The sequence below is a fragment of the Neodiprion fabricii genome, chromosome 1, assembly GCF_021155785.1.
Source record: "Neodiprion fabricii isolate iyNeoFabr1 chromosome 1, iyNeoFabr1.1, whole genome shotgun sequence".
In the NCBI taxonomy this organism is placed as follows: Eukaryota; Metazoa; Arthropoda; class Insecta; order Hymenoptera; family Diprionidae; genus Neodiprion; species Neodiprion fabricii.
Genome location: NC_060239.1, coordinates 1,055,839 through 1,070,845, shown reverse-complemented (window position 1 = coordinate 1,070,845; position 15,007 = coordinate 1,055,839). Strand labels below are relative to the sequence as shown.

At 40.8% G+C, this 15,007-nt stretch overlaps 1 protein-coding gene across 8 annotated transcripts in view; it reads left to right on the top strand.

Moving 5' to 3' along the window:
- Positions 1-62: 62 nt before the first annotated feature.
- The window catches only part of LOC124185999 (pro-epidermal growth factor-like), a 43,062-nt gene continuing 28,117 nt past the window's right edge, over positions 63-15,007 (top strand). For 2 of the 8 annotated variants that reach the window (XM_046577310.1, XM_046577301.1), the window contains exons 1-2: positions 63-439; positions 5,493-5,821. In XM_046577310.1, the coding sequence (XP_046433266.1) occupies positions 417-439; positions 5,493-5,821 (352 nt within the window). In that variant the 5' untranslated portion in view covers positions 63-416. Of the gene's footprint in view, positions 1,264-5,485; positions 5,822-15,007 lie in introns of those variants that run through there. The other 6 variants (XM_046577339.1, XM_046577329.1, XM_046577349.1 and 3 more) reach the window with 6 other exon arrangements.

Here is a 15,007-nt window from a genome sequence, read left to right as displayed (position 1 = left end):
GATTGTTACAAACCGCGATCCCGATACTCGGTAAACACGGTAAACACGGTAAACACGGTAAACAACAACAATAGAACGACCGTGTACCTGAACGATGTGAACCGTGATGTACGATCGCTGAGGAGGACGACGACGACGAGAAGAAGAAGAAAGTGGCTCGGGAGTACGTAATATAATAAGCTCGAAACACTGAGAGACACGGCGACGTTAACGAAGTAAATAGTATAACAGGAGGAGTCGGTCTCTGACCGAACTAGTGAAGTGCAACACTTTGGAAAACTCTCTCTCTCTCTCTCTCTTGGTACGGTAAACAAACGTGGAAATAATAAACAGATACCGCGAGACCGTGGTTATAACAGTGACTTGCTCTCCGCTCACCGTGTGCAACGCGCTCACATGTCGTCGTCAAAGGTGCGATGCGGCGAATCCTGAGTTTGAGGTAAAAGGTGCGGGTTAAATGGTAATGGCGCTTGTCCCACAAACAAGAACGACCCTCCTCCGCGCATCGGATCAACATATTATTCGGCGTTAGTTTATCCGCGAGGAAAGTGTCGCGCGAGGCGAAGGCTCATTGGCGTTTGTTTCACCGGGGCCAACCGGCCCCCACCCCTCCCCCTCATCCATCCATCCATCCATCCCGCCCACCCACCCTGCCAGCCGGCGCGATAAAAGATAGAAATAAGTCAAATTCAAAGTTTGATATCCCGGACTTGGCACGAGCTGAGAGATAAATAGCGACGAAGCTGAAATTTTCGATTCGAGGATAGAAACGGATGATTTGTTCCGGTGGTCAGTGTGACAGGATAATAAAAAAGGGGCGGATTATAATCGCGGTGTCTTCTTCCTCGGTTACTTACTTGCTTCCTTCCTCCCTTTCAGTCTGTCTGTCCGTCCGTCGGTCCGTCCGTTCTTCCGCCTCTCTCCCTCAGTCGACACACACACACACACACACTCGCGCACACACACGCGTGCACAAACACACACTTGGGAGCTACAACTCGTCGCTCGGCTCCTCCACTTCCTTCCTGTGTTGTACACCTACCTTCCTCTCTTCTCTCCGCCTCTCGAGAGCTGTTAATAATCCTCTCGGCGCCACATGCATAAATCGAGAAAATAACAATACACATATTTATTCAATCACCGTCGTCGTTCCGTCGCCGACGACGCTAAGTTTGTCTTCCCCGCTCGGTGCACAAGACGAGAAGAAGAAGAAAGTGAGGATAAAAGGACGAGAGAGGGTGTCCGAAGACTTTTAAATCTAAAGTGCGTGAAATTTCGCGCGTTTACTGAATACTATAAAGATAGGGGTCATTCATTAATTACGTAAGGGTCCCGAGGGGCAGAGGGGGTTAAAAAATCTCTACATGCCCTTATACTTGGGGAGGTGGGGGGTAAAACTTATTATTACGCAATATTTTATATGTCGAAATTTATCATTAGAAATCTACTACCATTTCGATACCGAATGGTCTTTTTTCATTCTATAAGATACAATTGGATTTACACCTTATTTAAAAATTTTCTATTGCTTATTAAAATTTTAAATTCTTATATGTGTTCATTTTTATCCATTTTCAATCTTGTAAATAAAAATTATAGTACATTCTTCCTGTTTATTGATATTATTTTAATTATTCAGAAAAACTAGATAGAATCTTACGTAAGACGGGGAGGGAGAGTTCGAGAAATCTTATGTGCCCTTACATGGGTGTAAGGGGGGGGTCAAAAATTGCCTAAATCGTCCTTACGTAATTAATGAATGGCCCCACAGTTACCCTCACGAAACTAGTATCATGGTTACCCTTATGGGATTTGGTGTGACAACCGAAATTTGTCGCGCACTTGCGCCCTCTGCGGTATTCCAGCGGCAGAGTTGGGAACTTATTGCTGAGCATCGGAGGGTTACCGATCACGACATGACGTTGGTTGCAATAACCTTCCGAGTAACACAATCGTCGTAACGGTAAGCCCAACTCAATATTTAGCTTGTACTGACCGCCTTATAACGTTACCGAATCGTCAGCGATTCAAGAAATTAATAACGAAAATCAATTTCTTTCAAAATTCGTAGCAATAACGTGATTTAATCGAAGTATAGATACTCGGGAAAAGTATGTATAAGATGGATGATAAATAATGATAGATCAGATGTCACAATGATGCAGAGACCAAAAAGTATACATGCATGTGCGGTCCATGTACGATATTAATATATGTGATTCATACGTGATGCATACTATAAATTTTGTAATTTTCCAGGAGACAAACTAGATTATCTACAATAATACGTTTATAATATGAAATTAGAACAATTGTTCATTTCGAAATGGGATTCTTTTCGACACGCGCTCGATCTATTCCATAACATTAGTATTCGTAATATGCCAACAACTTTTCTTTTGCTCTCTCGATCGTGACTTTTCGTAGGCATAGAATCGAAACGCTGTTTCAGCTAGTCGCAGTTGAAGTATCTACGTTGGGTAGAAAAGCAGAGTTGTTTTTCGAAAAGTGTTCGTATGGAAAAAAATTCAGCTTAACTGTAACACATCACGGATGCGCTAATTTTGATGAAGATGCAATGGGATGTTCCGTATATGAGACAGTATTTAACGCAGTGTCCCGATTTAGAGGCCTAGAAAGGTGATTGTCGGCGATTTTTTTTTGATAGGGAGAGAAAGAACAATGGTTCTTAAAACTTCGAGTGTATTTTAACACACATTTGAAAGGTATGAGCAAAAATTATTATCATTTAACTGTCGCAAAATGGCAGCATCATTAACTCGCCCGTTAACTGAAGAATATATCTTTGGTCAACGGCTGACCATCGAAGAGCCTCGCTGCTTGAGCCTGGATCGGCAGGAAAGATAGAGTGCATATTTCTTGTCTGACAATGAAATGTAGAAACTAAAATTATTTTTAATTCCCACATTATTTTATTACAGACTTACCAAAACAACCCAACAAACCGTGATATCATATTAATTGTCGAGCTCGAACGTACAAAGTAACGATTTTTACAAAGAAAATGCTGAACACATTTTTTAATTCATCGATGATAAAAATATATGTCGATTAAAAGTAATTTTAGTTTTTACATTTCAGACAAGAATTACGCACGCCATCTTTTCTGCCAATTCGAGATTCCAACGGCGCGCTTGAATGGCTCGTTAATAACTTCGCCGTTTACGACAATTGATAATAAAAAATTTTTCTTGTACTGTCTAAATGTGAGTTAAAATACACACGAATTTTGTGAAGCTAGTTGGTTATCTCCCGATCCAAAAAGAAACCGACAATCACAGTTTCGTATTTGATTGAGTAAAAAAAAAAATATATGTGTACTTTTCCCGATCTTTCATACGGCATCATATAAAAAGAACCCGGTTTCCACTTCGACCCGACGTGAAAGATATTTTTCTCCACTATCTGATTTTATTATTGACCTTTCTTCGTTGTTACATAAATATTTAGCTACATAATTATTGATTGCTTTCAGTTTTTAACCATTTGTATACGATAGTAGTACAGAATAAATCATTACAATCAACTATTATTTCATTTCTCACGCAAGCCTCTCTGTCTGTCATCCCATTAATTATAGCAAATAAACAAACTACCTATGGGTGAAAAAGTAATTTAACAGGGACAAATTCGTATCAAATTATTTTACGACAAAACTTATCCACTAAGGCCCTAAATACAGTATAAAATAAATTTCATTTAATTGCTATAAAAATTGTCTACAATATTTCTCCCTCGCTGCCCCCCTCTGCCCGCCTCCGTACTTCTTGGGCCTTCTATTCCACAAAAGTCGATGTCAAGCTTGGTACCTTGACTGGAGATGCCGATTCGAGTACGATTGAGGCTCAACCCGGTACAATACAAAAACTTTTTTTTTTTACACTTCGTGACAGAAAACGATATTTACAACGTTATTTGTTCCAAATTCTGAACGAATCTACACTTGACTTTCCGCAACTTGACCAAATATTTCAACCGTTCAGAGACAGATACGGTTAAACTATTAATATCTCGATCTGTTTTACAATAACCAAGTACATCAAAATGAACAATTTCGCACAAAATCCATAAGTTTCCACAATTTATAATACAATCTCAGTACTCTTTACGCGAACCTTGCGCGATTTTACGTATTAACGTGACACAATTTTGACGGGAATTTTGGCGAAATTTTCGTACGAATTTATCAAAAAATGTTTCATTTACAAAAAATACCAAGGATCACATTTTGCAGAATAAAAGAGTATAAACAATCGACTTACGTTTGTGCCGACAATTAACGAATAGTTCCTTTTATTTCGTCCTTCAAATGATATCGTTATCGTTCGTCTTTCCTTCTCGTCGATGATTTTACAAAATGCCTTGGGGTAGCCGGATCTGCTCTGACAAATACTCTCTTTCGAGATGTTCACTCGCACACGCTAGATATAACTAACCATAACTTTACATAATTAATTTACGAATTACAATAGTCGAATTTTACACATCAAGTTCGTTCCATGCTGGTCAAGTGTTAGGCGTAGACTCGCTAGCGGGCTCTTCGTCAAACTTACCACCTCGAAATTACTAGAGTGGGGCAAGGATTCGTGTGGGCGATTCCTGGCGCCATATTGGACAAAAGACTTTTGACAAAATGTGACGTACTTATTTCGACCGCCGTAACGCGCGACACTTGAATATCGTTGATGGCTTTGCTTGAGCGAAGTAGTAAAAGACGATATTTTCCTGTCTCAAAATAGAAGCAATATTAATAACGAATCAACGATGGTTGATGGAAGCAGCATCAATACACATTGACGATGGATGAATCTGGAAACGACGAGAAGCAGAGTATTGTGGAATGAACAACTAACGAAATTTGGCAATTACGAATATTAATGTTATGGAATAGATCGAGTGCGTGTCGAAAAGAATCCTATTTCGAAACGAACAATTGTTCTAATTTCATATTATAAACGTATTATTGTAGATAATCTAGTTTGTCTCCTGGAAAATTACAAAATTTATAGTATGCATCACGTATGGAGCACATATATTAATATCGTACATGGACCGCACATGCATGTATACTTTTTGGTCTCTGCATCATTATGACATCTGATCTATCATTATTTATCATCCATCTTACACATACTTTTCCCGGGTGCCTATACTTCCATTAAATCACGTTAATGCTACGAATTTTGGAAGAAATTGACTCTCATTATTAATTTCTTGAATCGCTGACGATTCGTTAACGTCGTAAGTCGGTAAGTACGCACAAGCTAAATATTGACTTGGGCTTAGCGTTACGTCGACTGTGTTACTCGGAAGGTTATTGCAACCGACATCGTGTCGTGATCGGTAACCCTCCGATGCTCGGCAATAAGTTTCCAACTCTGCCGCTGGAACACCGCAGAGGGCGCAAGCGCGCGACGAATTTCGGATGTCACACCAAATCCCATAAGGGTAACTGTCTTTATAGTCTTCAGTCAACGACGTATCCCACCAACGAACCAACCAACCAACGAACCTACCTACAACCTACACACGGAAGCATACGTCGTGTGGCTGGGCAGCAGCAACGGCAGAACTCTCGATACTCGCACCACGCGAGTATATATCCACACTGTGCGTGCATCGGCAGCAGCAGCAACAGCAGCCCAAGTCTCTCTCTCGGGCATGTTGTCCGAGGAAAAGTCGATGGCAATCAAGAGAGGAAACCTCCTCGTCGAGCCCGCCGTCGCCGCCGCCGCCGCCGTCGGATCGGGACGTCCGTCAATCACCGCCGGCACGAACCGATTCCTCGCCAGACTTTCAGGTTAGAAATCATTCACCCTTTCTCGCCTTGTTGTACCTTATAGCCAGGGTGGCCACCGTGGTCAGGGAATCCTGAAGAAGCTGGAAACGTCATGGGATTCGGATATTCTGGCATAGTCGGCAAAGTGTCGGGAATTTTTTTCGAAAAGTCAGGGAATCCTTTACTGTATTAATTTTTTTTTTTATGCAAATACGTTCCATTGTTTTTTTTTTTCTTAAAGCTTTAGATAAATTTAGATCGAATACAATTTTCTCTTACCACCGCCCGGAAGGTTCTCTTCAATCTTTGAATATTCTTAAATATCACTTTACAAACGATTGTGCGTATCGGTTGGATGGAGACGGTATGATCCGAATGACAGTTCGTAAAGAAAAATGCGTATATTTTTATTAATTTGCCGTGTAACCAATTGATCTGAATTCATGAGGGAATATTATTTTAAAAATTTCTAGAAAAGCTGGAAAATTTAGGGAATTTCGTGGCCACCCTGAACTCATATACCTTGTAACCTCTGCACTGTTCTGCACTCCGTGTCGTGGTTAGCAAGACGACGTCGCCTGTCACGCATGCCTTCTAACTGTTAGCGGTGTTACAGCCGGTTCTTACTCGAAGCACCGCAAACTTGAATCCCTGCGTTTTTACATCCATCTCTCGATTTTCTTTACACAGCGTCGCGTGGGATCACCTTGTAGGAGACACCTTGTATCTTGATTAAATTTTCCCCATTATTATCGCGCGATGACGTGGTGTACGTACGTGGGAAGACGTCTTACGATTGGGTGCCTGTGCCCCGAAATAATTGACCGCGCAAACAAGCGCCGCGTTATCTTTTCGATACACGTACCGCAAACAACGCGTACGATAAGGGGGTTTAAAAAACGAACGGATTCATCGCTTATTAAGCTTTGCGACGGGCGAAATATCTAGCAAACTCGTCAAACATTGCGCCGTGGTGTAAGATCCGTGTACATAAACCGTCTCGTTACGTATACCTGTGTGCATGTACTCGTATCGCCTATCTGTAATTGATACGCGCTGTTTTGTCAAGATTTCTCGCATTGACAGTGATAATATGCGGCGACGCGACGGTAAACAGATCGACGGGGTGGCGGCGGATCAGTGAAACCAAACAACAAAGAATTATGACTGACCGTAGGGAAAAATGTAGGTTTTTTTTTTTACAAATCGTTTTCAAACCTCGGTTAAGCTAACTTTCGGAAATATTATATTGTTCAATTTCTAATTATTTGTGCGAAAAGAAGCAATACCAGGGTGTTTTTTTAGATACAAATTTATGCGATCAAGATGCAGAACTTGTGGAGTTTTTGGTCGTAAAATTTGTCCAAAGCTGTGGGAAAACATCGGGGAATTTTATTTGAACAACATTGTTATTACCTTGACCGATGCCGATTTTTCAGGACTGCAAACCCTCGACTATGCCAATTTAACAGGCCGCCAGAAAGTTGAAACGATAACGCGCCGCGGTCTTCACAGATTATAGGATGGGATAGGATAGAACGACATTTTATCTTTAGCAGCGCGCACGCTGCGCGGCGAAGGCTTTTACACCGGAGCAATGCAGACGCGGTAGTTGAACGCAGGTTTTGTTAGTCTTAACGGAAATAGCTATCATTCTATCTGGAGAGTATAGCACATAGGCTGGATGGATGTGGGCATATAGGCAGCATGCGAGAGAAGGTGTAGGTATAGGTGACCCGGTGGTGCTGCTCTACGTATTCTGTATTCGAGAGGAGGAGCGGTCCGATCTTTCACGGAAAATTTATTTTCGTAACCACTCTCTTCTGTCTTCGAATGTGACAAAAGCGCATTTTTCTTTTCATTTCATTTTTTTTCCCTTCGCCACTGTTCGATAATAAGTACGCAACGCATCGAGATACGAGATGCTGCCAGACCGAAATGTCGATTATTTTGTAGAAATTCGTCTCAAGTTATCGCCCGGATCATCGCTCTGTATACAGAGGAAAAATTAGGATGAAGTTAGGGTGTTAACGTTAACGTAACGAAACTTGGGGGTAAAAATCATTATTGCGCAATTTTAGCACGACTTTTAAAAGGTCGGCTTTTCAAAATATGTACAACAATACGTTTTCTTTATCATGTTTTACTAGATTTCAGACATACCGAAAGATTCGAAACAACGATTTTTCCCTGAACATGCATCGTAACTTCATCCGCGTACAGCGAACAAACAAGCGTAATATCGCAAAGGCACGCCGCGCGACAAGTTTGATTATAAAAATGACGTAAATCGTGCGAGAATTTCCCCAGAGAAGAACCTGTGTATAATATTATTTCAAGGTGTGCCGTTCGCACAGCGGCACATTCCTAGAATATATTTATTTATCTGTTTATTTATTTATAGAGTTCATGCACCGTTTCGCCTATGATGATTCGTCCTTCACGTGTACTTTATTACACGTACAACGTGCGCGTTGTGTGTTTTTTTCTTCTTCTTTTTCCTTCATTCCTTCTGTTTCTCCCTCGGACGTGGTTCGACGCGTAGCGGGGTTAGAAATGATACGGGATTAGTAAAACACGGAGGTAGTGAAAACCAACCCTGCACCAACTACTCCTCTTCCTCTTTCTTTTCATTCTTCGGTTTTCACCGCAACGGGCGTGCGGACTCATTTACCGACACGTATTTACGTACGTATTAGGCAAGTTGTAATGAACACTTGGACACGTGGTGCGAGCAAAGAAGCAGATATCGTAGAAACGTGCCTCTATGTACACACGTATAATGTAAAAAAAGAAAGAAGTAAAAGAAAAAAAAGAGGTTGTACATACCTGTAACACGGGTGTAAATCGAGTCGCGAGGAGAAGAATTATTGTCAAGACGGTGTTCTTGCCCGGGATTTAAAAAAGCCAAATATGGGACAATGTTGTCTACCCCTATATATATATATATATACAGGGTGGCAACGCACGTCGAAAACTTGAAAAACTTGGAAATGACAGGGAGTACAAAAGTGCAGGTTATGAAACACCGGGAATTGTCAGAGAACGTTTATTTTGGTCATGGAAGAAACTAAAGATACCAGTTTTGCCATTATGGTAGGAATTGGCGATGATTTTTTGAAGTAACAAGTTTACTTTTTTACGTCGAGGCAACAAATTGGCTTAAATTGACTTTGTTTTTTCTACGTTGTACTTTTCTTCAATTCGAATTGAATTTCAATCGAATATAATGTCAATAAGCCGAACGATTCAGGTTTTAGCAACTTACCAGAACTTGGAAGTGTCGTGGAATTTTTATTTTCCTCAAAAATTTGTGGCTAGCCTGTATATGTCGCAGGGATGGGTGTGTACAATGCGGCACGTTACACGAATAAAAAAAACACGTTTCCCTTCCTAGACACTCTTTAATCGTAAGCTTTTCTTAACGCGAGGACCACGTGGGCGCGAGTATGGCGCGAATCACCGTTATGCCGTATGTTTTATCTAGGTATGTATATACAACGTACACCGTATCATGCACGCCGACCGCCTTTAATACGCGTACTACGGTTTACTACGCTCAATCGTTGTATACAGACTAAAATCAATGTTTAACTTGTAACGGATTCACGCGAAACGCCTGCAGCTATATTGATATGTGTAATTCAACGTGTACGAAAAAATTGTACATACATTTTTCACAGGCTTACTGTGACGTCTGTAATTGAAACTTTTAAACATTGTTTACGATAAAAATTCAATGTAGTAATAAAGTTTTACGTAAAAGTGATTAAATCGTGGCAACTTTAACGCGATGATAACTGTGTTTTTTCATCGCCTTTGGAATTAAAATTTTGAAAATTTGTATACGGTAAGGTGTACTCGTATATGGTACATGGTAAGAGTAACCGAAAATGATAGATTTTCGATTAAATCGATCGATTTTCCCTGATTAATCGAGTATAATCGATCGTTTTTCCTCACAATCGGTTTTTGTTCTCTCACACCCACGAACGACGCGATGCAGTGTCAATTTTTGTAATAAGGGTATCAATTATTATCATTTTCTCACTTGCCAAGTACACCTGTCTGATATAACATGCGAAAGACGAATGAATATTTTCACCTGATATTGCAAAATATTTTTAACGAAACTATAAATAATCAAAAAAACTTTTCCGCTATTAAGACTGCGTACCGATATTTACCAAGTTTTGGCCTCAAACGACGCGTTTCAAAAAAAAAAATCCGAAACAATCGACGAATCGATTAACTTTTGCCAATTGAATCGAGTCGTTGTTGATTATTTTCAGCTTAGTATACGGTAAAAATTTGTCGTAGTCGTCATCTCATTGTCAGCGGGTCGAACAGCTCGTTCGAAATCGTTCTGAGTCAGGCGATTCGGCCTTGAGCTATATTCTTCTTCTTCGCGGTTATCTGTGGGCGTTTACACGCATACGTGTACGTAAAATGCGTATACACGTGCATACCTGTATAGTCTTAGGAATCTAATCACCTATCTCTGCACGGCTCGGTAATATATATGTATAATTCGTTTTACAGAGAAATATATGTAGCAACACATGTGTGTGTGTGTGTGTAATATAATGTCTTATTTTTCTTGGAAAATTACATTGCTGCGGGAAACGTCCACCGCGTCTCATTCCGTGTGCGTGATGTAATTCTACTCCCCTACTCCAAAGTTTCTGTTCGAGGTGCAGTTTCGTTGCAAGAAGACAAAGCTTGAAAATTAATTTTCTTTTCTTTTTCTTTTTTTTTTCCATTCCAACGAAGTAGAATTTACCACGTGTTTCTAAGTGTCGAATCAGATCGAAATTTAAAAGGACTTCGGTACCAAGTATGACGCTACTTGTTCGCATACCTGCACATCACCGGTCGCGTAAATTATGCGACGACCTCGGAAAGGCTGCACGGCGCTCGGCAAGAAGCTGCGTGAGGCCGAAGCGTTGAAAATTGAACGGGGTGTAGTGAGGTTTGAATGGTGTACGAGGAAAAGGAAAAGGAAAAGAGTAGAAAAAAATGGGATTTAAAGGTCTGCGTAGCTTAGGGTCACAGGTTTAAAAAGCCTGGAAGACTGCGCCAGCACGTTTCTCTCCTCTCTCTCCCTCTCTCTCTCTCTCTCTCTGTGTTGTGCGTATGCACTACCTGCGTTTCCATACACAAATATAAATACGTGCATACCCACATATATAAACATATATATATATATACATATACATATACACTTTGGTATACATTTACTGGGTTTGCGCGTGCACATGTGTGAATATATGAGAACTACGGGAGCCGAGTGCCGTGTAAAATAGTTTGCTTACACACGTTCACGACGTTAAATATTATGTACGTAAAAACGTGTGTATTAATACTTGCATGCACATATGTGTGCGCGCGTGTATATGATATATACCTTTCGGCTTATATTTACTCGTGTACGCATGTAGAAAAAGGGTTTTCTTTCCTTGAAATATTGTCGCCGTTATACCTCTTCGACTTCGACGTCGTCTTCGTCTTATTCTTCATCGTCATCCTCTTTGAGAGACACGTTAACGTTGCCAAAAATATCGTAGACACTGGGCGCTATATATCTCCACAAACACACACGCCTAGCGACACTGTAAATATTCGCATTCAGTCTGCATATATATACTATTTATAATTACAAGTTCAACGAGACCCAGTTTATAACCTGTATCCATACGTGCCTCTGTGTGCATGCGTCCCCGTGTGTGTATACCCATACTTATGTGCAGATGTATAAGAAACGTGTCGTACGATGTGAGAGAAAATTTTGTTCCAAATACGAGACGCGTGCGTGTGCGTGACACACGCGCAGAGAGAGAGAGAGAGAGATTTTATCCTCTCTCGTCGCGCGCGGCTCCGTTCTCGTTACTTGCCGTTGTCGTTGCCGTTCCAGACGACGAACGAGGACGGAAAAACCGTGTCTGCATATTCACCACCGCCGCGGTGCAGCGACTGCGAACAAAAATAGGCGTATCTGTAGAAGCGAAGAAGGAACCGAAACCGCGGCGATGCAGACGAGATGCGGTACATGTAGCTCTGCATGTATACTCCTCGTTCCATTTCGGGTTTTAATTCTCGTTCTTCCCCCCTCTCCCCATCTTTTTTTTCCTTTAATCTCGCCGATACACCGCGCTTTTGCTACAAATACGGATCTTCCGTATGACTTATCGTCCGACGGAAAATCGAAAAAACAAACTACGCGCATATGTGTATAGGTAATGTACGTCTATGGTGCAGGATGGAAAACACCGGGCGGATCTTTTTCTGAATGAACCGCGAGATGAACTTGTATGATGTTTGTTTTTTCATCCTTCGTCTTCTACTCCGCTATACGTGTACTGTACTCTTCCATACAATACGTGTACATGTATATTTCGGAAAGAAATCACTGCAGGCTGATTGCGAATACGCGTTGCATGTGCACGTACAATGTATACGTATACATATTATGCATTATATACTTACTTAGTTAGGCTCTCCCATGCTGTTACATGACTGCCTAATGTATGCGATTAAACGTCGAGATAATTAAATATCGCCAAAGTCCGTGTACCGTATGTGTGCGTGTTTGCGTGTGTTTAATTCCAAATGGTCAGCGCACACCTCGCGTAAGTTGGATTTTGGTAACGGCCGATATATACACGCATATACATGTCTTATACGCATTGCTGCTGTAGTACAGTCTTACGATTAATCTTCCTTTCTCGTGCAACCGCGTTACAAAATCTCAAAATCACGATCAAATCGTACAGGGACTCACGAGCTCGGTGTTGGTCAACTCTTTGTATGTGTGCTGTTGTATATACTTGACGAATTATTGTCCAACTTGCACGCGAACCCCGTATATAGTAAAAGTAGGTTACACGATTGCTTTTCACGTAATCGCATAAATTAGGGGAGGCTTTATACATATATATATATATGGATAGATTAGGGTGATAATATACCTGGTCTGCACACTCAATTACGACGGTGATTTTTAAAGAGAGTCACGTTAACGCAACGATTTCGTTTTTATGAAAATATGAATTTTGAAAATCAATTTTCATCAAATTAAAAGTCGTTGGAAATTTTCAAAGCATTAACTTTAGTTTCGATATTTCGTTACATCAACTTTACTGTAACTTCGATCCGGTGACTTTTAACAATTCGCAGCAGCTGTTATCGATTATCGTAATAATCCATCTTATCGATGATTTTTTTCTTCCATGTGTTCTATCGTCACGAAATAACACAACTCCACCGGCGTAATGTTCTATTTCACAGATGCAAATATTTTCGTCCTTCTCTTTTCCACCGCAACGAAGGGCGGACGACGACAACGATTGTAATTAAATCTCTTCCGCGGTGATAAAACCGTGCGTACAACGTGTGTGTGCGTACGCGCGCGTGTGTGACGCACGTATGAAATTATGAATGAAGCGGCAAGCAGCAGCCGCGGTTTAAACGGCGTCTTAATTCGGCTCTATCGAGTTATATGCCGTCGTTGTTCACCTCGAGTCACTCGGAGCATGACAGAGGCGGCAATTGGAGACAATTTAATTTGTACACCGTCTCATCGTCAATTAGAAATTGTACCGCAGGGCAGAAAGAGGTCGGGGCGTGTATCGCATACGGATATATTTGCAATTCTGAGGAGTTTAAGAAAGAGAGAGAGAGATAACGAGGAAGTTGCGCTCGTTCTTACTCGTAGCTCGATATCGTTTTTCGCCATTGATACTGAAATATAACGAGAACCGTTCGCTTCTTTTCCGCAAACTCAATTATGCGACGTGTGCGTGTAACGAGGGGTTGAATCACACCGTGCATCGCGTTTATTGTTGGTCAGGAAATTTTTATACCGCTGGTGACGCGGAAGTATCGAAAACCGCATATTGTGTGATGCAAAGTCGAGGATAATCGAAATGTCCGCTGTGTCTGGAGAGGAGAGAGAAACTGCCTTGTAGGGTAATAGCCGACGGTGTGAAGTTGAAAGTTTAACCCCCGTAATCGGGGTTTAAATTCCGGCGTCGCGTTACCCAAATAAGAATGTCAATGCCCTTGTTTCCGGATTTAAATAAAGTTCTATAAATATACTTTGGCCACAGACTATCTTTTAGTTCCCATAACACAGAGTGGAGGAAGGGAAGAAGAAAACTTTTTACGAGACTCTCGTTTCGTCGTCGACGTTTCTATCCGTCTGTCTACCAATCAAGGAAAATGCACCAAATAAAATGCACGTGAATCTTATAATTGTCCGGAAAATTTCACGTGTGACGTCAGTCGACGGCAATATATATTTTGATTAACTAATTTACGGAAATTAAACGATTCTCTTACCGTTTCTCGTATACGCATCTCATGTTCGCAGTCTTGTTTGAGATCCGATTTAACGAGGAGACAAAAAAAAAAAAATTACGACAATTTGTTTTATACGTTTTATTAACAACGTTGTGAAATATTTTCCGGATTTCTTTTCTCGCAACTTCGCGAGGAAAATCCCTCTGTAAATAATGTTATATACATTTTCGCCTGAAAGCTTCCAAATGTTTGCCAGATTTTGATCTTTTAATCGTACGTTTGTCTAGTCGTGATATTAACGCGTTCGTGGATATCGTACAATATTGTAAGATATTCAATATCATGTGGCGGCGGTTGACACGCGTGACAAAGTCGAATCAAAGACAAGGAAAACGGAGAAGTAAGTAAGAAGGAAATTGTTGAAACATCGTATTATTAGTAGAAGATGCGACAAGCGAACATGCGGGTAAAATGCGTGAGTCTTTCAACGGTCATCGATGAAACAGCAATTAACGGGAATTACCGTTTTGCCGTTTCTTTCCTTCTCTCCTTACTTCCTCTCCGAACGTCTACAGTAATCTACACGTATATACGTACAAAGTACACATTATTTTCTCTTGCGACAACACCCCGCGTCATTATTTCCATCGCGTTGTGAAATTTGAAATACGACAAAGTTCACTATCGATATAAGGAGTAGATGCGCATTATACACACACATATATATATACTTTTTATTAAATATTCACATTTATACCTGCGAGAAAAACCAAAATTACTTTCTTTTCTCTCCATTCTCCGTTTTTGCCACGCTCGGCAAAATATTTACTCGAGAAGTCGAGAGAGAGAGAGAGAAAAAAAAAAAAAAAAACGTCCGACCGAGAGAAATTGATTATTTATAGTTTG